This window comes from Carcharhinus amblyrhynchos, chromosome 9 (assembly GCF_965287045.1).
Source record: "Carcharhinus amblyrhynchos chromosome 9, sCarAmb.v2.hapA, whole genome shotgun sequence".
NCBI lineage: Eukaryota > Metazoa > Chordata > Chondrichthyes > Carcharhiniformes > Carcharhinidae > Carcharhinus > Carcharhinus amblyrhynchos.
In genome coordinates, this window is record NC_137332.1 from 50,844,681 (window position 1) to 50,868,545 (window position 23,865).

The following is a 23,865-nucleotide window of genomic DNA, read 5'->3' on the forward strand; positions in this document are numbered from 1 at the left end:
TTTTTATGTAATAAATTTACCCACTGGGGTCTGTCCTATGTCCCTTCTTAGCCTCACTCATTGCTAGCCCTGTGCATCAAATCTTCACCCATTACATAACAGAGGAGGTGTTGAGAATCAGAGGTTGTTGGCAGAATGTAGACTAATGTAGGACTAGTAGCAAATTGCGCCAACTGAGAATGGGGTATAGTAAGAAGGCACTGAAGAAAAGAGAAAGGATCAGCATTTACAGCTTCATTTAGTTCACGTAACAGGAGGCAAATGTCATCCTCCTGACTTTTGCCATTACCTTGAACCCCTGCCACAGGGCTGTCCATCACAGAATGTCAGATACACGTGTTTTTGATTGTCTAGGAGTTAAATAATCCCTGTTTCCTTTCCATGCTGCGGTGTATAATAGGTGACCACTCTGCTACCATGCCTACATTGGAGACAAATTTCTTCCCATGTGGGTTACAACTACATGTGTTTGCACTTTTCGACACCAGATTAAAGTCCAACAGGTTTATTTGTAGCCCCTTCTTCAGGTAAGTGGGAGTTCTGCTCACAAACAGCACATATATAGACACAGACTCAATTTACAAGATAATGGTTGGAATGAGAGTCGTTAAAGGTAATCAAGTCTTAAAGGTACGGACAATGTGAGTGGAGAAAGAGTTAAGCACAGATTAAAGAGGTGTGTATTATCGCCAGCCAGCACAGTTAGTGAGATTTTGCAGCCCAAGTAAGTTGTGGGGGTTACAGATAGTGTGATATGAACCCAAGGTCCTGATTGAGGCCTTGACTATGCGGAACTCGGTTATCAGTTTCTGCTCAGTGATTCTGCGTTGTCGTGTGTCATGAAGGCCACCTTGGAGAATGCTTACCCAAAGATCAGAAGCTGAATGCCCGTGACTGCTGAAGTGTTCCCCGACAGGAAGAGAACACTCCTGCCTGGTGATTATCAAACAGCATCCATTCATCCATTGTCGTAGCATCTTCATGGTCGCCCCAGTATACCATGCCTCGGGACATCCTTTTCTGCAGTGTATCAGATAGACAACACTGGCCGAGTCGCAAGAGTACGTGCCGTATACCTGGTGAATGGTGTTCTCAAGTGAGATGATGGCATCTGTATCGATGATCCGGCACATCTTGCAGAGGTTACTGTGGCAGGGTTGTGTGTGGTGTCGTGGTCACTGTTCTCCTGAAGGTTGGGTAGTTTGCTGAGGACAATGGTCTGTTTGAGGTTGTGCGGTTGTTTAAAGGCAAGAAGTAGGGGTGTAGGTATGGCCTTTGTGAGATGTTCGTCTTCATCAATGACATGTTGAAAGCTCCAGAGAAGATATCATACTTCTGTGCTCCAGGGAAGTGCTGGACGATGAAGGGTACTCTGTCTGCCGTGTCCCTTGTTTGTCTTCTGAGGAGGTTGGTGCGGGTTCTCGCTGTGGTGCGTCAAAACTCTCAATCGATGAGTCGAGCACCATATCCTATTCTTATGAGGGCGTCTTTCAGCATCTGAAGGTGTCTGTTGTGATCCTTCTCACCTGAGCAGATCCTGTACGTACAGAGGGCTTGTCCGTAGGGGATGGCTTCTTTAGCGTGTTTAAGGTGAAAGCTGGAGAAGTGGAGCATCATGAGGTTATCCGTGGGCTTGCGGTACAGTGAGGTGCTGAGGTGACCATCCTTAATGGAGATGCGTGTGTCCGAGAATGTAATCGATTCCGGAGTATAGTCCATGGTGAGTCTGATGGTGGGATGGAACTTGATGATGTCATCATATAGCTGTTTCAGTGATTGCTCACCATGAGGCTAAAGGAAGAAACTGTCATCGACGTATCTAGTGTATAGCATCGGTTGAAGGTCCTGTGCGGTGAAGAGGTCCAAACACGTGGAACAGCCATGGAGACCAAATTCGCACCTCAATATGCCAACATCTTCATGCACAGGCTTCATCAAGACCTGAAGCAGACAGAATACCCTTCGTCATCCAGTACTTCCCCAGAGCGGAGAAGCTACGACATCTGCTCCGGAGCCTTCAACATGTCATTGATGAAGACAAGCATCACACCAAGGCGTTCCCCACACCCCTACTTCTTGCCTTCAAACAACCGCACTACCCCAAACAAACCATTGTCCACAGCAAACGACCCAGCCTTTAGGAGATCAGTGACCACAACAGCATACAACCCTGCCACAACAACCTTTGCAAGACATGCCAGATCATCGACACAGATGCCATCATCTCACGTGAGAACACCATCCACCAGGTACATGGTACATACTCTTGCGAATCAGCCAACGTTGTCTACCTGATACACTGCAGGAAAGGATGCCCTGAGGCATGGTACATTGGAGAGACCATGCAGACTCTATGACAATGGATGAATGAACACTGCTTGACAATCACCAGGCAGGAGTGTTCTCTTCCTGTCAGGGAACACTTCAGTAGTCATGGGCATTCGGCCTCTGATCTTCGGGTAAGCGTTCTCCAAGGCAGCCTTCATGACACATGACAACGCAGAATCGCTGAGCAGAAACTGATAGCCAAGTTCTGCACACATGAGGATGGCCTCAACCAGGATGTTGGGTTCATGTCACTATCGGTAACCCCCCCACGACTTACTTGGGCTTGCAAAATCTCACTAACTGTCCTGGCTGGAGGCAATACAAACCTCTTTAACCTGTGCTTACTCTCTGTCCACTCACATTGTCTGTACCTTTAAGAACTGATTACCTGTAAAGACTTGCATTCCAACCATTATCTTGTAATTGAGTTTGTGTCTATATATGCCCTGTTTGTGAACACGACTTCTCACTCAGCTGAAGAAACAGCGACACTCCGAAAGCTTGTGCTACCAGATAAACCTGTTGGACTTTAACCTGGTGTTGTGAGACTTCTTACTGTGTTACCCCAGTCCAATGCCAGCAACACCATAGCTTTGCACTTTTCTGCCAGTGATGGTGTCATATAGCAACAGTTCTCTCAGCAAATCATTTTGTACTTCACAGACCACTAGCTACAAACTACATTGCTATGAAAGTTTTGCAAAATTACAATGTAAAAAATCCTCCATGTAAAGCTTGAAAAAGGAGACAATTATATATGTGTAGCCTGACTCAATTATCCTTTAGCCTTAAGGAGGATGGCATGTCATCTTCAGTCTTCCAAGCATTATCGGCCTTGGCACTCCAAAGAAATAATGTAAAGGCTCATACATGAGAGGTGAACCATTCGGGAGACATGTATTAGCATATTTAGAAGAAGAGAAGGCAAGAATATATTAAAACATCAGCTGCAAATCATCAGAGCATTAAGATGGCAGGAATATTGAGCACTTGTGCAAGCCAAAGAATCAAACATAACAAGAAACACAATAGGTCATTTGGTCTCTCTAACATATTGCATTGTTGTCCATGATTTTTAAAGAGACTCTCACATTCAATATCCCGTTGAAAGTAGTGACAATAAAGTATAATTCTTTACAAATAGCAACTTTTTCATGAAAAACATGTTTGGTGAGCCTTTTTCATCATTTGCCTATTAGCATGAGACATGGCATGAATCAAAACAAAATATATAGACAACAAAGTTGGCTCTATATTATCAATGTTACAGATGTTGCTTCGGATCTAGAAAGATGGGTAGAATTCTCCCAAGCTCATGTCGGTGGGTAAATTGACGTGACTTTTGGCTTAACCATATAACTATCAGCTGGAGTCTGGTTGATGGAAAAGTTGACTGCTTTTCAGTCTTTTAAAATTGAACTTGTTGAAACATGGTAAGGCAGTGAAACTAAATAGAGAATATCAGGAAGAAACAAAGGTGATGTGGGTGAAGAGAGACACTGGTAACTTGGATAAATCCTCAAGACTGCTTAACTCAGATAAGAAGTCTCACCACACCAGGTTAAAGCCCAACAGGTTTATTTGGAATCATGAGCTTTTGGAGCACTGCTCCTTCCTCAGGTGAGTGGCCATTTACCTGAGGAAGGAGCAGCACTCTGAAAGCTTGTGATTCCAAATTGTTGTGAGACTTCTTATTTTTAACACCGGCATCTCCATATCATAAATCAGACAAAATGGGGTTTAGTGTTCAAAGAAAATTTTACAAATATATTTATCTGGAAGATTGATTGCAAGGGCCTTCACATAATGGAAATTTACTGTAGGAAAAATAAAGAAAGGACAAATTTCTGGGCAAGTTCAAACCTTATTGTTTAAACAAAGAGCTCACATTTGCGTATTGTGATTTTAAGAGATTTACAGAAGAGTGTGGTCTGTCAAAATGGTAACCCTGGATCATCCCTTGAGTGTGAACGTGGAACACAGTAAGAAGTCTCACAACACTAGGTTAAAGTCCAACAGGTTTATTTGGTAGCAAAAGCCATTAGTTTTTGGAGCGCTGCTCCGTCATCTCCACATAATGTGGAACACATCAGACAACTTTACTACAGTGACAAGAGACCATCACTGAAAGTTGGAAAGAGAAACCCAACTGAGTGTCACTAGGAGAAACCTGGCAAAATGTCTGAAGAAGAACAGATGCATTCAATGGGAGCTGGCCACTTCAGGTGATTGTATGACTAAACTTACTGGAAATATATTCAAGCATTCTGATGCCAGATATTATTGAAGCACAAGACTGGGAAATTTTTAGGATCCAACGGCAAAGACTAAACTGCTCATCAGAAGGGAGAAAAATGAATTTTGAGAGAAAACTTGCATGCCGCATTAAAAGAAATAGTAAGAGTTTCTATGGATATATAAATAGGAAGCAGGCAGCTAAAGTAAATGTGGGACCTCTACTGAATGAGGCTGGTGACTTGATAACAGCAAACAAAGAAATAGTAGATATGCTAAATAACCGTTTTGCATCAGTCTTCCACTGTGTAACTCATCGCAAATATTCCTAAATTCTCAGATGGGCTAATTTCAAATTAAATGGTAGAATTTATAAAAATCCCAATTACAAGGGATAGAGTATTAGAGAAACTCAAGGCGCTGAAGGTGGACAAGCCACTAGGATCTAATGGACTGCATGCTAAGGTGTTAAAAGAAGTGATTGCAAAGGTAGTGGACCCATTGGTTGAAATTCTTTGTAACTCGCTAAATTCCAGGAGGGTACCAGAAGATTAGGAAACAGCCAATGTGGCATCCTTGTTCAAAAAGGGTGTAAGGCAGAAGACAGAAAACTATAGGCACTGGATTGAAAACTGGCTGTCACATAAAAAATAGAAAGTTGGAATAAATGGGTCTTTTTCAGAGTGGAAAGGTGTAATTAGTGGGATACTGGAGAGAACAATTCTTGGCTTGCAACTCTTTGCTATTTACTTTGTTGACCTGGAGAAAGAAACAAAATGCAAGGTTTCCAAATGATACAAAGAAAAATGGAAGGGCAGGTTGTGATGAGGATATTGTGATTCTGCAATGGGATGTCAATAGATTGGATGACTGGATGAAAACTTGGAAAATCGAGTTTAATATGAGGAAGTGTGAGATCATGCATTTTGATAGGAGGAATCAAAAGGCTGATTATTATTTAAATAGAGACTGCAGATGAGTAAAGCACAGAGGGATCTAGGTGTTCTAACACGTGAATCACAAAAAGTTAGCAGGTCCAAGTATTTAAGATGACAACTCGCATTTTGTAAAGGAGTTGGAGTTTAAAAATAGGGAGGCTTTATTGCAATTTTACAGTGTGTTGCAGGGGCCTCATCTGGAATACTGAGTACAGTTTGGGCCCCTTACCTTAAAAAGGATATAACAACACTGGAGTTAGTCCAAAGGAGAATCACCAGGATAATTCCTAGGATGAAGGGTTATCCTATCAAGAGAGACTAAATATTCCTTCCAGCTCAAAAGAGCGAGGGGTGAACTTATTCAAATACATAACATCCTGAGGGGGCATGACAGGTTAGACGGTGAGATGTTTTCGCTGGTGGGAGAGTCTTGAACAAGGGGAACATAGCTACAAGATAAAGGGCAGGTCATTTAAAACTGAGGTGCATAACAATTTCTTCTCGCAGAGGGTGGCGAGTCTCTGGAATTCTCTACCCCAAAGGATGCTGGATCAGTAGAAGTATTTAAAGTGCAAGTGGAGAAATAGATCAAGGAATAGAATGCTCTGGGGAATTGGCACAGAAAAGGCGTTGAGGCTGACATAGTTCAGCCGCGATCCTATTCAATGGCAAGACGGGCTCATAGGCCTACTACTGCTTCTATTTCTTGTGTTCTTATTTGCTTGGCATACTGTAAGGAAGCAGTTTTGAAATTTTCTTTTTCTTTCTCAACTTGTTGAATCTGTAACCGTTTAGAATATGTGCCTGTTTTAAATATGTAATTTCATGGTCAAATAAACCATAACCCATTGAGTATAACAACTTATTGAGTAAATCATCAATCTGTCCTCTTGTAATTCCTGGATCAAAACAAAGTCTGAGCCTGAATGAGGGTTTCAAAACAACAAGGCTGACATTAGGTACATTGCTTCCTGGTCAGTATTAATAGTAAAATTATATTTCTTCTTCCTATATCTGTTCATAATGTTATTATCACAGCACAAATGAGGAATGGAACTTAGGACTTTCCTCAACTAGCCAGAGGCTCATCACTAGCAAAGATGCATGTGAAATATTAAAGAAAAATAATCTTTCCACTGTAAGGAATGTCTAAATGTCAAAGATTTCTTTTAAACCTTGATTAAACATTCTATAGTTTTACAATGATGTGGAGATGCCGGTGTTGGACTGGGGTGGGCACAATAAGCAGTCTCACAATACCAGGTTAAAGTCCAATAGGTTTATTTGGAATCACGAGCTTTCAGAGCAGTACTCCTCTGATGGAAGAGCAGTGCTCTGAAAGCTCGTGATTCCAAATAAGCCTGGTGGACTTTAACCTGGTATTGTGAGACTTCTTACTATAGCTTTACAAGAAATACAAAATTTAAAAAAAAGAAATTCTGTATGCTGCTTTGTTTGTGGCACTGCCTCCTTATTTGCTGCAATTGTTCAATGCTTACCCTGTACATCCACCTGAATAGGATTGCTCCAATCGCTCCAGAATCCTGGTCCATTGCGACGTTTACAACGAACAACAACCATGTAAGAAAGGTCACCCTGCAAATCACGAAGGATCAAAGAATTTTCCCAGATATTCTTAACCTATCACATAGGATAAACAATGGGTTAGAATCTTAAATGCGATTAAATTACATTTTGTTTGCATGAAGAATGCATAGAAATTGTATGATCTTTTGCATGTGTGTTTCACAACATGCAATGATATAATTGAGCACCTGACCATAAACTGAACACAAATTTAGACAATATAATGCAAAATGATAGAATTAGTGTAAAATAAGAAAAAACTGCTCTGAATTTTTACACATCCCTGCTGACTCCAGCATCCCCAATGCCAAATTACGCTCTAACGAGCATTGATTAGCACAAGGCAGGACTTCTGCCCTCACTCAGGAGGAAGTGCCACCTTGGAGAGCTGCCAAGCAATCAGATTGGACAGCAGCTGTCCAGTTTATTCAGGCAGTAAGAAGTCTCACAACATCAGGTTAATGTCCAACAGGTTTATTTGGTAGCAGGTACCAGGTAAGTGGGAGTTCTGTTCACAAACAGGGATTATAAAGACACAAACTCAATTTACAAAATAATGGTTGGAATGCGAGTCTTTACAGGTAATCAAGCCTTAAAGATACAGACAATGTGAGTGGAGAGAGCATTAAGCATTGGTTAAAGAGATGTGTATTGTCTCCTGACAGGACCGTTAGTGAGATTTTACTAGCCCAAGCAAGTCGTGGGGGTTACAGATAATGTGACATGAACCCAAGATCCCGGGTGAGGCTGTCCTCATGTGTGCTGAAAGAGCAGCGCTCCGAAAGCTCGTGGCTTTTGCTACCAAATAAACCTGTTGGACTTTAACCTGATGTTGTGAGACTTCTTACTGTAATTACCCCAGTCCAATGCTGGCATCTCCACATCAGTTTCTTCAGGCACAGCGCTACAGTGGCCAGAAGAGGCACTGGAACAAATTCCTGGGATGAGGAGGATAGGTAAGATATGGAAGTCCTAGGGTGGGGAGAGGAGGTTAGGGAATGTCTGGGAATTACTTGGTGGGTGCTCAAGGTCTCGGGAGATAGGTAGATGATTGGTTGGTGAGTACTTGCTCTGTATCTTTGATCTAAGCGAGGTAATCTTAATCAGAGTAAGTTGAACATTCACTGGAAATAATAAGAATAAAAGCATAGGCAGGACTAGATGAATTAATTAAAATTTGATTACAATAATTAGTTAATTGAAACACTCTAAAGATGGCAGGGAAATGTGGAAGCTCGTATATGCGAGGGTGATCCAAGGCAAATTTGTTTACAGTAAGTCTGAAGCTCAAGGAATTTCAACTCAGAATTAATAAGCTTGAGGCTGAGCTTTGAACACTGCGATACATCAGGCAGTGACCAAGTTCCCTAAGTACTTTGGTCCAGAATGCAGTCACATCTCTTACACTAGGGTCTTCTGATTTGGGATCATGATCATGGACAGGAGGGTGTGACTGTGAATGAAACAATTAGGGTTAGTCTTTACAATTGTTGAACAGGTTTGAGGTTCTTGCAGCTTGTATGGATGACAGCAGAATCTGCAAGACGGATGAGCACCAGATTTACCTATCTATATATACACAATGTGTGTTTTTGCTCAGTCCACTGCCTAATGCTCAATAATTTACCATCCTGACTTTAAAAGATTCTTATATATTAGCATCAGTGACTACACTTCAGCAGTACTCCATTAATTACGGAAACAATGGGGATGCTTTGAAGGTGTGAAATATAAGTGCAAACTCTTCTATCTTGTTCTTATGAAGTAGCTTTAAATTTAATAGAAAATTCAAACGTATGTTTTAATATATTCATCCATGTCATATGTAGTACATTTATTAACGTTCATCATAGATAGCATGAGATATATATATATGAGACAGGATACTGGTAAATATTACACAATTGGGAGATTTTATTTGTGCTGGAGAATCAGCTTCAAGAGCCCACCTGCCCATCTTCCTTAATTATGTGGTGAGTGCAGTCTCTGGTTATTAATTAGCCAATCAAGGTAAAATCATTGTTGGGAGAATGTTGTCAACAGAGTGCATTTGACTTTGACATCACGATCTGGAACAGAAAATCATACACATGGGCTTCTCCACTCAATTTATTTTCTGAGGAAAAGCTCTATAGTTTTTTTTTCCCCTGGTCTCGAAAGATGAATTGGCAAAGCTCCAAAATACCTCGTTTTACAATCTTATCCTTCAGGGTTTTTCACATTTTTCTTGTATTCATTACTGCCTGGACTAGGGATCGGAAATCCAGCACGGAAATTCCAGTCTGCCTCTGAGTAATGACATTAATTCATCTTTTATGTACCTTAACTAGCTACCCACCAATTGAGGGCATGCATCATTCCATCCCAACCCTACCCTCCCAAGTGGCTCAGGAGCAGGATGGTGATGGAAACCAGCATGACAGCCAACAGCATGCAATTATGTACTCAAAAGCTTCAGGATGAAAATCTTGCCCTATGATTCTGTATGGTCTGTGGAGGGATGGGTTTGATGCGCTCAATAGCTTTCTGTTCTTCCATGATTTCTCAAGTGTTTGAATGTATTGATGTTCCAATTTGCTATATTACAGAGCAATAGAGAGCATAATGTTACATGTAAAGAAGATTTATAAGCATATTTCCTGTAGAAAGTAAGGGAAAATGAAATACAAGCACTCATGTACTTTGCAATTAATAACAACGATTTACGTTTATACAGTACTATTAATGGAGAAAAATATCCAGAAGTATTTCACAAATTATAATGAAAATCGCTTCAAGGCTGGTGTATAGGGCTGAGAAAATAGAAAATCCATTCAACTGTCCATTTAAGAATAATGTGTAGCACTGAGGGGGGAAAGGCAACAAAGGAATATTTTATTAGAAAAAGCAGAGTACCTTCCAGACTTTTTCTGGGATGCCTGTCGAGTATTTTACTTCAAACTGGACCAGATATGGTTCCGGCGTTGGACCTGTCCAACTTAGTTTGAAAAATCCTTCAGGTATCATTTCAGATTGAACATTTAATGGCGGGTTTGTCTTAACTGCAACATACAAGATATTGTCACAATGAAATTAACCTTACTCTGAAACCCAACACATGCAGTAAACTTCAAAACCATCATTTATTTCCAATAAACCCCTCAATCTAAATACTCTTCCAGGTTTAATATAGCTTGTTGTAGACTCCCAGCACTTCCTGTTAGCATTTCAGATTTCCAGAATCCTTATATTTTTACATCTAGACTGGATATGTTGTTATTGCACCCATTCCCAGTATACCATGATCGGAAAATCCAAGCCTTGCCTGCAGGGCAATTGTAATCCTACTGCTAACCATGTAAGAGAGCAATTGTAACTCCTAGTGGCATGGTGGTACAGTGGTTAGGACTGCTTCCTCATAGTGCCAGGGACCTGGGTTCGATTCCCAGCTTGGACCACTGTCTGCGTGGAGTCTGCACATTCTCTGCATGTCTGTGGGGGTTTCCTCCAGGTGTTCTAGTTTCCTCCCACAGTCTTAAAGACATGTTGGTTAGGTGGATTGGCCATGCAACATTCTCCCTCAGTGTACTGAACAGATGCCAAAGTGTAGCGACTAGAGAATGTTCATAGTATCTTCACAGCACTGTTAATGGAAGCTTCCTTGTTATACTAATAAATAAATTCTAACCCAGTAAAATAGTTGACTCAAACATTAAAAATCACTTTTTTTGGCATATTTTTACCCACACACACATTTTTTCCTTTGGGGGATAGCAAGCAGATAGTGAAAGGTTTCTGGGCTGATCATCGACTTCTTGAAATGGGTCATGAATGCTCCTTCCATGACCAAGAGGAACTGGAGAGAGATTTGAACCCACGGCTTCTGGTCCAGAAGTAGGAACCCAGCACTGTGTAACAAAATCTCCTTCCACTTCTATAAGTCGGTTCAACACAATGTATAGTGCAGTTACCAGTTGGGCCAGCGGGAGGGCTCTCACATCAATATCTTTCAAATTGCTGGCACATCTGGATTAGTTTAACCACCAAGATGGAATGCAGAATGGAGCAAGCCACTACTGAATCCACCATTAATCTGAGCCAAGTATCTCCCTTCTGGCTGTCAGAACTATTTTGGCAGGTCTGAAGAAGATGCTCTATCAGGAATAAAAACTGAAGAATTTTCCCAACAAATAGGAAAAAAAAAGTTAAAATTTCCCATCATGAATAGTTGAAGATAGTTTTTGAAAAGAAGGATATATGACCAATTCCTCAGTTATTTTAAAATTGCTGTTGTACTTTTCAGTTCTTGAGATTCTATCAAGTATTTCCATCAAGGTAATCTCATTTTGGCAGTTACTCTTGAAGTCTTGGTCGATAAAATAAATAATGTTTATTTTGAAGAATATGGCTGAAATATGTTAATTTATGATGCTACAATGTGCTGATGGATCTTTACATAAAACACTGAATTGACACACATGTCTGTCATTTGGAATAATATAACAGGTGGAACTCTCCCAAAAAATTTCAAATTGTCATAATGGAGATAACAAATGGGCTGATCCGTGTTTGGAGTTCATGATCGGGCATTAGGGTTGCTTTCTGGTGAGCGCCACACAGCTGCTGATGCACATCAGGTGAAGGTGGGAACATTCAAATGATCGGACAGGCTGCCGGAACCAAGGGCCCAGCTGATCCCCAGCCAGATGCCAGGCTGCTGGTTAAAAGTCCTCAGGGCTACTGGGGATGCAGAACTAGAGCTGGGGACTGCAGGAGGGGATGTTGGAGACATTCCACCAACAGTGAGGCTGTTTGGAGGAGTGTAACAGCCTTCAGGTTAAGGGGATGGTGCTGGTATTGTGTGGTACCCAGGTTAATATTGCAAGGGTGGCAATCCTGATGGAAAGCCTGGGGCAGGAAACGGTAGTCACGGGGGGAGTGGCAGGGTCTAATGCACGGCCGAGTTGCTAAGGACCATGGCTGAGGGCCCCGGAAGCATGCTCAAGACACAGTTGTCAATTGCAGAAGGGCTCCTGAACTTGGGCCTGACTCAGAGGGCCAGGACTGGGGCCACAAGAGCATGGCCCAATCTCAGAGGGCAAGTGCTGAGGGGCTCCTGAGCTTGGCCCAGACTCGGAGGGCTATCACCAAGGGCTCACATATCACAGCATAAACAGTGTTGAGCCTCCAGGACTGGCAGCACTAGGAGGTGGAGGGGCTTCTGGAGCTCACTCCAAAAAGGGTGATGCCCTGTAGAGGAGTTTGGACAAGGGCTCTGGAGGGGGCTTGAAGGTCTCATGGGGTGGGGGGTAGGGATTGGAGCTGCCAGACATCATGTCTTCTAATGGGTGAACCTAGCACAGATCAGGGCCTCCCTGTTCCTCTTGGCCTGCCAGACCATAGCCACTGCCACCAATCCAACACCCTCTGGTTCCTCCTCAGCTTCCTCCACATCACCTTCATTCCCCTCCTTCTCTTCCATGATGTTGTCTCACTGCTGTGCCAGGTTATGGAGTTCACAGCAGACCACCATGATGTGGGACATCCTCTGGGGGCTGTACTTAAGGCCCTACCAGAACGGTCCAGGCAGTGGAACTGCGGGTGGAGGAGAGAGTGAGACAGTACGTAAGGTTACTCATCTCAGGCCCCTCAATCTCTCTCAGCTCCCCATGTCTCCATGCGTCTGAACCCTGGCATCCCTATCCATCCCCAGTGCCATGTGCCACATCAATTGGCTGCTGACCGTTCCACATCTTCGTCCGCTCATGGTCACCAATGGCATCCCACAAAGTTGTATTCCTCCTTCACGTGATGCCTTCTGCACCAACCCCAGTGCAGCTGGGTGATTGCTGATGAGTGGCGCAGAGCATGCCCGACCACCCCCCCACCCACACACACACACACACACACACACACACACACACACACACACACACACACACACACACACACACACACACACACACTCTCACAGACACTCACGCACACAATGGCCAGCCCCTCGCAGATACAGGCCCCTGGTACCGCAGGCCAGTGTCGGCAGCTTGAAGCAGTCTCAGTACGCTGGTGCTCAAGTTGAGCTTAAGGGTGGCTATGAGAAGGTCCTCATTGTGCAACCCTTGCAGTGCACACCTGCATGCACCCACCTGGACATATGATCCAAACTGGCTTCTAGACATAGTGACCAAGTCAGACCAATTCAAGGTGACGGCAATGGCTGAGCCACCTACCCTCTTGCACCCTGGATGTTGATGCACAGCAGTACCCATCTCCCTGATTCCCCTCACAATTGTAGTGCTGGAACCACACTTTAAAGGAGCAGCAGTGATTCATGCCAGAGAATTGGATGCATTCCAGGAATGAGGTGGGTCAGGTAATGATTTTGCTAATGAGATTGAAACACAGTCAATCTCATGCTAACTGGCCTTGTACTCTTTTTGGACAAGAATGGGTACAAACCAATTTGTGCCATTAGAAAAGGGCCAGGAGAATTACAAACTGATGCCTGGGGCAAAACAGATTTTTAGGCTCTCACACTACTCTCCAGCATTAGTGCGATCTACTAATGGCGTGGCGAGGTTGGAGAATCCCACCCCCCCGCAAATATATCAAACCATTCAACATAGATACATCTCATTGTTGTGAGGGAAAATGAACATCTCAAAACTGATTATTCAAAAATCTTCAGTTCAGAGGCAAAACTGACCAGAGAATAAGTAATGTGCCATACATGAATTGTTGAATGTTCCTCCTGCTCACATTTTAATGTTCCGCAGTTTCCATTCAAACCCAATTCTTCCACAGTTTTTTTAAACCAGTGAGACTTCTTTGAGTTAACAAAGAGAATAAGTCGATGTGTTATCTATTTTTTGACTAAATCTACACTGTGATACTTTATATTGTTACAACTTTACTGAAAACTCATTTTAATAACATAGGTCACATAATCGACCATCAGGTCCTTAATAGAAACCATTTGAATTCATCTAAAGCAATTATATTCCTTCAAAATCAATCTGACCACAAAAATAATAGGGCATCATTGTGGAATGGAGATTCAATTCTTAATACCACTGAGTTCCCAGTATCAACTGTGTCACTGAAAGTGATGGCCAGCAGAAGCTGGAGTGAGAAGGAAAATCAGTGAGGATGTCAAGTTTTAAGTTTTAGAGCCTCCCAGCAATGTGATCTCAGCTGGCAGAATGCACACAAAAAAAGGATACCCAAATGTCTTGGCTGCACTTGACATATGATGTACAAGGAAAAATACAATTCACCTCCAAAAAAATATACAAGTAAATATTTGTTGTATTGTCCAGTTTTTTAGTGCACATTTATCTCACTGCTCTTGGTCATAACTACAGATCATTTATGATCCACTGCCACTGGTTTATCTACTTAATATATTCATGACTCACACAGTGATATGGATAGCATTGTTCCAAGTAGTTACAGTAATTTTCTATCAAATGTAGAGTTTTCCTCAAAGTTGAAACCAGCTGATTCCATTCATTGTGTACAACTGTTCTCAATTAGACTGGGAGGGTTTTGGTCCAGTTTTTACAGTATGTCACAGAAAGTACCAATAATTTGTTCCTCACTCAAATAGACCCTAGAAATGCCTGGCCAACAGAAAGATTATATCAACGTAGCTAATGTTAATCTCTGGACAGTCTGTTACTGAAATATTGGGCGCAATTTTATGGCCTCACACGAGCGAGACTGAAAATTCCCGGCAAGGTCAATGGACTTTTCCATTGTCCGCTCTGATTCCACAGTGGGCAGAGCGGTAGAATTGCAGCGATAGTATCAGAGTTCATCTTTATTCAGTCTTACATTTATTTTCAGAGTTGGATATTACAGGCATAGACCCCTGTCGCATCTCATTTCAATAAGTGTCTTAGCTAATGTCCACGACCTGCATACCATTAAATACAATTAATACACAATTAAGAGTTAGAGAGATATTCTTGTAAAGTAGAAAACAAAGCAACAGAGATAAGCCAGAATCAAGTGATCAGATATCTCCCTTTAAGATATTCACTAACCCTTTTTCCTGCAATGGATAGGCTCTAGAAGCTCAAGCTGGCATCACCTAATCATTATTTCTTGAGTTTCCTTATTTTTCTCTGCTACACATCTCAACCTTAGCGTTGTGCACAAGATTTACAAGACGTGACACTGCAAGAACATAACACTTTGAGGTCTCTCCAGACTTACCCACATTAATAGGTGTGACAGACATCAAAGGTGACTGGAAGGTTTCAGAATTGGTGATCAATTCTATCCACATGAAATACTTGCGATTTAGGTCAATGGAAGATATATTGCACTTAATTATGTGATGCTGCACACAGTTAGTAACAAATATTGACAAGTTGCCTTCCTTCTGGTCAAATGATCTGCAAGTGACAGAAGCAAAGGCAGCTTAGGTATTAATTCTTCACGGAATGGGGAAATCAAAGATGGCCTTCAAGAAAGCAAATCACAAAATCTTAAACAAAGCAGAAAATGCTGGAAGCACGCAGCAGATAAGGTAGTATCTATAGAGAGGAAGTTGACATTTCAGGTATGGGCCCTTTGTCAAAACAAAATGTTTTGGTTAAAAAACTGCTCAAATTATTTTGATATCCATGTGCACACGCAAGCAATAATCACTTGGGTGATGTGCAAAAGAGCTGTCAGTGTCTATGAAACAATGAAAATCAGCACATAAAGCTAACAAGTAAAAATCCAATATCCGTCAATGATTACTAAATTGAGAACTTGACATTTATTTTGTCTTTTTAAAGGGAACATTATCCAAACATATTCAACACTTCTTTACGGTTGCAAAAATTAAATTAATTTTTAAAGCAGCTAATATTTAAATTTAACAAGAATTTTTTCAGATGGCAACACACAAGTTGATTGCAATTCCCAGTCCAATCTGGCCTTAATGTGCAAAATGCCCTAATTGCTTTATGCCACCCATGTTCACCTTATATTACCAAAGTATATTTAAAGTTAACAGGCTCATATTGCTGAACTAAGTTGTGACCTTTACAAGCAGCATTCATAATATGGACAAAGGTTACTTTCCCTTCACCTCTGATCTTTGGTGCACTCCCCTACCCTACATCTATTCACAGCCCACTTAGCAATTCAACTGGTTAGCAATCAATGTTATTCCTTCTCCTCCTCTTACTCTCCAGTAACAGAAGATGACTAAAAGGTGACAACTCCTATTTTCGCACAACTGAAATTAAAGTCACCATATGAGGAATTTCAAGCAAGAGTTTTTATAAGTATATAAAAAGGAAGAGGCTGGCTAGGGTGAACGTTGGACCCTTAGAGGATGAGAAGGGGGACTTAGTGGTAGGGGATGGGGAAATGGCTGAGGTCTTGAATAACTTTTTTGTGGCGGTCTTCACGGAGGAGGACATGAATAATTTGCCGGGTGTTAGAGATGGAACGGTGGTAGGACTGGAGGGTCTCGATGACATTACTGTTCCTAGAGAGGTGGTGCTCGACAGATTGGAGGGGCTGATTGTGGACAAGTCCCCAGGACCGGATGGAATGCATCCGAGGGTTCTGAAAGAAATGGCGGAGGTGATAGTGGATGCCTTGGTGGTTATTTTCCAGACGTCGCTGGATTCCGGGGAAGTGCCGGAAGATTGGAAAGCGGCTAATGTAACGCCGTTGTTTAAGAAGGGTGCCAGGCAAAAGGCGGGGATTTATAGGCCGGTTAGTTTAACGTCTGTTGTAGGTAAAATGTTAGAATCCGTCATCAAGGAGGAAATAGCGAGGCATCTTGAGGGGAATTGCTTGATAGAGCAGACACAGCACGGTTTCGTTAAGGGGAAGTCATGTCTGACAAATTTACTTGAGTTCTATGAGGATGTGTCTAGGGCGGTGGATAGAGGAGAGCCGGTGGATGTGGTCTTTCTGGATTTTCAGAAGGCGTTTGACAAGGTACCTCACAAGAGGTTATTGCAGAAGGTCAGGGGACATGGAGTTGGGGGTAGGGTGTTAGCGTGGATAGATGACTGGTTGTCAAATAGGAGGCAGAGAGTGGGGGTCAATGGGTGCTATTCGGATTGGCGGTTGGTGACTAGTGGAGTGCCTCAGGGGTCGGTGCTGGGGCCTCAGCTATTTACCATTTATATAGATGATCTGGAGGAGGGAACCGAGTGTAGGGTGTCGAAATTTGCTGATGACACCAAGATTGGTGGAAAGGCAAATTGTGCGGAGGGTGTGGAGAGTCTGCAGAAGGATCTAGATAGGCTGGGCGAACAGGCCAGGAACTGGCAAATGGAATTTAATGTTGGCAAGTGCGAGGTGGTCCACTTTGGTAGGAATAATGGTAGGAAGGATTATTACTTACGTGGAGAAAAACTGCAGCAGGCGGCGGTGCAGAGGGACCTCGGGGTCCTTGTGCATGAGTCGCAAAAACCCAGCTTGCAGGTGCAGCAGGTGGTCAGGAAGGCGAATGGGATGCTGGCCTTCATAGCGAGGGGGATTGAATATAAAAGTAGGGGGGTCTTGCTGCGGCTGTATAGGGCATTGGTGAGGCCGCAGCTGGAGTACTGTGTGCAGTTTTGGGCACCGTACTTACGCAAGGATATTTTGGCCTTGGAGGGAGTGCAGAGGAGGTTTACTAGGCTGATGCCGGAGTTGAGGGGGTTGAGCTATGAGGAGAGGCTGAATAAACTAGGCTTGTACTCGTTAGAGTTTAGAAGAATGAGGGGAGATCTCATTGAGATGTATAAGATGATGAATGGGATGGATAGGATAGAGGTGGAGAGACTCTTCCCACTCAGAAAGGACAGTAGGACTAGGGGGCACAGCCTCAAGATAAAGGGGGGGCGGTTTAGAACAGAGTTGAGGAAGAACTTCTTCACTCAAAGGGTGGTGAATCTCTGGAATTCTCTGCCTGTTGAAGTGGTGGAGGCTACCTCGCTAAATATTTTTAAGAAGAGGGTTGATGGGTTTTTGATAAGAGAAGGGATTAAGGGTTATGGGGAGAGGGCGGGAATGTGGAACTGAGCCACGACAGATCAGCCATGATCTTATTGAATGGCGGGGCAGGCTCGAAGGGCCAGATGGCCTACTCCTGCTCCTATTTCTTATGTTCTTATGTTCTTACATATCCACATCCCATCACCCAATGCACACAGCAACCTCATAACAAATGCATGGTGGGTAACGCTGCTGTAAACACAATCTTCAGTTTTTTCAGACTCTTGGTCGGGTAGGCTAATATAACAAATCAATTTATTAAGCTTTAATTTACTCACAGCTCATCCAAATAGTGCATTCTGGACTTTGCAAAGTTGTTGATCCTCACATCTTCACTTGGTTTCACATTGCAGATCAGATGTGTAAAGTTTCCAGGTGTCCAACATTTGATGTTCATTCTGATACCTGAAAAGATTGACCTGATTAAAACAAAATCCTCTGAATGTCGAGACCAACCACAGTCAAGAAAAAGTAATTTTGAACGTTTAATAATATGATTCCATAGTTTCCCCAAAGGTTCAGGGGAAAATGCACCAAACAATGGGAAACTGCTCCTTATAAAGCAGGAACATCCTTGAAATAAGAAGCAATTATTTAACACACATTCTACAGCAGATGCCAGTTTTTGATTTATTTATGTTAGATACAACAATGAAACACCTAAAACTAGAATATGTTTGAAGGGCAAACAAAACATTTTGAAAAATTAAATGTTTAGAAAAATGTGCTTAGGTTCCCACTCTTAAGTGAGCTAAAGACTAGTCATTTTTAGTAATGCTTCACATGTTAACCTTCCCAGTTGGTATTCAGGAGTAGCTGGTTTCATAACATTCCTTATGGGTGAAAATGGGGAATGCGGTTCTTTAGCTTGGGAAGTTAAGAAAATAAAAGTCGTTGAAACACTGAGCGGGAGTTTCCAGGCACACTCGATCTAAGGCTAGAAAATCCTGCCTGAGATCAATGGACCTTTGCATGGTCCATGTTCCACCCACTACAATTTCTATGGTGGGCGTGACGGGAAGGTTCTGCCTACAGTCTCTTGTGAAGGCAGTGAATCAGGGATAATGTCAAATATTGTAAGTTAAATTCTGTACAATGGACATACTGATCATTGAATACCCACTGAATGTTATGCAGATGTTATGGGATAATGTGTATTCTATGAAAAGTGTGAATGCGAAAATGTTGCAGATGGGCTTTGCTGGCTTGAATCAAATGTGGAGAGAAAGGAAATCTCAACAATTAGGTGGGTGGATGTGCAAAGAAATTGTTAGGGATCTTAAATGAGGGGTGTCTTGCAATACACCTCTGTCTGGAGCATGATTTGTTTTGAAATTTTGATCATACAACTCAAATTTTATATTATTGTTAATTATATATTAATTGTGTTTAATTGTGAGAAGGTTGTAGGCCTTAAATGGGAATTCACTTGAGCCCTATAAAAAGACACACACTATAAGTTTGGGGTAAGGTTAGGAGTTGCAAGCTTGTAATGCGCATATGGAGATAAATATAAAAAATGCATAAAGCTTGATTCCATTTCTATCCTTCAGCGTCTGGCTTTCTGGATTATAACGTTCTGCAAAAATCTCATGTGCAAACTCATCCTCTGGTGAGCTGGCACATGGGCTACTGTTTCCTCTCCCTAGGCTGTAGGTCACTCATACCCAAGGTCTCAACATGTGCTGATCCCACCTCTAATATGATCTTTAAAATATGCAGTGTTACTATGTCATCTGGTGGTTGTAAGCGTGAAAAGAGTGAGAGTGAAACCAATTTCATGCTCTTCCACCTCTTTGTCTCCCTCTACTGCCTGGCCAGGTGAAGTTATTGAATATCAGAGAAGAGAATGGGACAAGTGTAGATTTGCAATGAGGGAAGGTGAGGAAATTGAAAGGTAAATGCTCAGAACATCTGCAGTTTATAGATCAGAAATAGTTGCGGGATATGGGGAAGTGGAATATAAGAACACAGAAAATCTGACTAGTAGACGACCATACAACCTGCACCAGTTCAACTATACACTGCAATCTATGTGTTCTTTTTCAGTGTATTGGATTTTTGTATCTGTTAGGTCCTAGGTTCATAATGAAGCATGAGCCAGCATGAATCATTGCCTTCATAATGGGAGAAAACAGAAAGAATAACAACTCTGCACTCCCCACTGATGTTTTGTGCTGTTTCCTGAAACCTGAATAACATGTGAATTGTAGAAATGATATTGGCCTAAATCTTCTGATCTGCTGCATCAATCACTGATCAGGCTGAAAACAGCACACTCACCTGGATAGGCTTAAAAGGCCAACATTGCAGCCGGAGGAACTCCCTCATGCAGACAGCAGCAAAGAGACTGCAAGCAGGGGTCTTGATGACCCATTGAATCGGGTGTGAGGGCTATAATGAGATTATCACTGGGCACCTAACCCATTGTGTCTTTCGGCCAGCTTTACTGGCCTTGATCAGGTTCTCACCCAGAGTGGGCAGCACCTAAATACTCATAAATAATCATTTACATCATACAATCCCTGCAGTGCAGAAGGAGGCCATTTGGACCGTTGAGTCTCCAACAGAGCATCTTAACCAGATCTACCCCCCTGCCCCATCCTCCCCCAACTCCCCCCCCCCTCCACCCCCCACCAATCCTAAACCCATAATCCCACACTATTACCATGACCATCCTCCTAACCTACACATCTTGGGACACTAAAGGGCAATTTAGCATAGCCAATCCAGCTAACCTGCACATCTTTAGTCTAAGAGGCTGGAGCACTGAGAGGAAACACGCAGACATGGAAAGAATGTGCAAACTCCACACAGACAGTCACTGAAGGCTAGAATTGAACCCCAGACCCTGGCACTGTGAGGCTGCAGTGCTGACCATAAGACCATAAAAATAGGAGTAGGATTAGGCCATTTGGCCCATCGAGTCTGCTCCACCATTCAATCATGGCTGATATGATCCCCATTCTCCTGCCTTCTCCCCATAACCCTTGATCCCCTTATTAATCAAGAACCTATCTCTGTCTTAAAGTCACTCAATGATCTGGCTTCCACAGCCCTCTGTGGCAAAGACTTCCACAGATTCACCATTCTCTGGCTGAAGAAATTCCTCCGCAGTTTTAAAGGAGCATCCCTACACTCTGAGGTTGTGGCCTTGAATTCTAGTCTCTCCCAATTGTGCAAACATCCTCTCCATGTCCACTCTATCTAGGCCTCTCAGAATTCTGTAAGCTTCAATTAGATCCTTCTCATCTTTCTGAACTCCATCGAGCACAAGTCCAGTCTCCTCAACCTCTCTCATATGACAAAGCCTTCATTACTGGGATCATTCTTGTGAACTTCCTCTGGACTCTTTCCACGGCAGCACATCCTTTCTTAGGTATGGGACCCAAAACTGCTCATAATATTCCAAATGGGGTCTGACCAGAGCCTTATACAACCTCAGCAATACATTCCTGCTCTTGTATTCTAGCTCCCTAGAAATGACTGCTAACCACTGTGCTGCTTCTAATTATCGGGTTGGAGGCTGGATATTCCGGCCTCCCAGTATCCTCCCATCAAACCCTCCCCTCATCTCTCAAGCAGAGGTCCAGGGGGCACCAAACAGTACAGGTCCCAGCAAGTGTGAACCAAGTGCTTTGGATTCCGAATGGAGTTGGGGGGGGGGGGGGCGCGCAAGGAGGTAAACAGAGTGCCCATGTGCTGCTCTGCCAATGCCTGGCTGCAAAGGGAGGGTCCCCAAGGACCTGGGGATTGGGTAGGCTTGGGTTGGTGCGGTGGGGGGAGCTCACCTTCAGACTCTCACCCATATAAGGGTATTGTAGCTGGACTTCCCCTTCTTGCTCTGGGAAACATGGAAATCACTCTTACCATGATGATTTCTGTTGAAAATCTTGATTACTGCTTGTAAAAACTTTAAAGTGGCCTGATCACATGAATATCCATAAACACCTGAACATCTGAAAACCTTCAAAATCACAGCAGCACTCCATCTTACAGAAGGGATTGCCCTTTGTTTATTTCAGAAGTCCCAGGTGTGATCAAACCCTATTGAAGTACTCTGACAGGGAGATGTCAGTTTCGCAAGGGGGATTCCCTTGCTTTCCCTCAGAAGCCCCAGATGTGACCAGACTCCTTTGAAGTACTCTTAATGTCAGGAGATGTCAGTTTCATTAGGGGATTTCCCCTTTATAGGCTGAATGAGCCACGGGTATTGTCTGGCCACTTTGAACTGCTTTGATTGACAGCTCCAAAGCAGATAAAACAGTTGATTGTTGATGAGTTCATTCTCCAGTGAGCCTCAAGAACATCCTCTTTTCACCACATCTGTTCAGTCTGGCTCCATCTTTTTAACACTGCCGCTTATTTTTTAAGACTCTGGCCTTGGTGAAGTTTTAACGCTTGAAATGTTTTGTCTACATTCAGTTTCATGCTCCAGTACTTTTAACTAGTTTCCTGATTGACAGGTCCAGCCTATTTCACAGCAGGCAGTAGCGATGTTTGTTTTATTTCCCGTCACAGATGATTAAATCTGGAGTGCTTCCTCTTTTCCAGCCAGTTTTTTTTTAATCAGGCTTTCTCTTTGATCTGAAGTGTCTATTGGTGTCATGCTGGTTCTAACCACAGTGTTTTTAAACAGACTTCCGAAGACCTTGGCTGGCTTTTTTTTTCCCACAGTGAGTCTTCTTCAACCTCTCCTGCTGGAATAGCATGTCTGCACTGGAGGTAACTTTTAGCCATGGAAAAAGTGAACACCACTTCCCCCTGCCCACTGACACTGACACTACAGGATGGTGGTGCCAGGATGGCAGGGGGCAGTGAAGGGCCTAAAGGGGCAGAACCTGAAGGGAGGACCTTTGGCGACTTAATATTTGAATGTCTCTCTTGTGCGTAATGTGGGGGGGTGAGGCCTCTGATTGCGGGGGGAGGGAGTCAGGACACTGACTGTGGGGAGGAAAATGGGTGCGAATGAGGCCTCTAATTGTAGGGAGGGGGTGGGGTGAGGTGAGGCCTCTGACTGTAGGGGGGGGTGAGATAAGGCCTCTGACTGTAGGAGTGGGGGTGAGGTCTCTGATTGTGGGGGGGAGGGTGTGAGGGTGAACCACTTTTTGGGGGGACTGCCAGATCACCCTCAGGCCTGTGTGGTGTGCGGTGGGGCCAAGGGCATAGGTGATGCATTTATTTAGTAGTAACTATGGAGTTTGCGCTTCAGGGCAACATTTTCAGGGTGTACCCTTGGTCTGTGTGGAGTCACTATTTCCGTGAAGGAGCAGGTGAATTGCTGTCAGAAATTTCCATGGCAATTACTAAGGAGTTAGCGTGTCAGTGCTTCCACATGGCCCCAATCTGCATCTTGGGACCCGAGATTGGTAGATTTCAGGTTGCACAGTTAACACTGCTGCCTCACAGCACCAGGGACTTGGTGACTGTCTATGTGGAGTTTACACATTATCCCCGTGTCTGCATGGGTATCCTCTAGACACTCTGGTTTCCCCCCACAGTCCAAAGACGAGCAGTTTAGATTGATTGGCTATGCTAAATTGCTCCTTAGTGTCCCAAGATGTGTAAGTTAAAAGGATTAGCCACAAGAAGTGTATGGGGCTACGGATCTAGAGCAGAGTAGAAGGCCTGGGTAAGGTACACTGTCAGAGAGTTGGTGCAAATTCAATGGGCCAAATGGCCTCCTTCTACACTGTTGGGATTTTATATATTCTATCTGTCTCAGCTACTATATTTCAATTCACTCCAAACACACTGGGTAGGAAACTATTTTGATAAATTCCATTTTCATGGCTCT

The 23,865-nt window shown here is 43.0% G+C and overlaps 1 protein-coding gene across 1 annotated transcript in view; it reads right to left on the reverse strand.

Annotated features, from left to right (window-relative positions):
• lepr (leptin receptor) overlaps positions 1-23,865 on the reverse strand; it is a 133,949-nt gene that overhangs the window by 57,827 nt on the left and 52,257 nt on the right. The window contains 4 exon segments of the mRNA XM_080196751.1: positions 7,001-7,142; positions 9,984-10,129; positions 15,288-15,469; positions 18,347-18,473. Coding sequence (XP_080052877.1) covers positions 7,001-7,142; positions 9,984-10,129; positions 15,288-15,469; positions 18,347-18,473 — 597 coding nt within the window.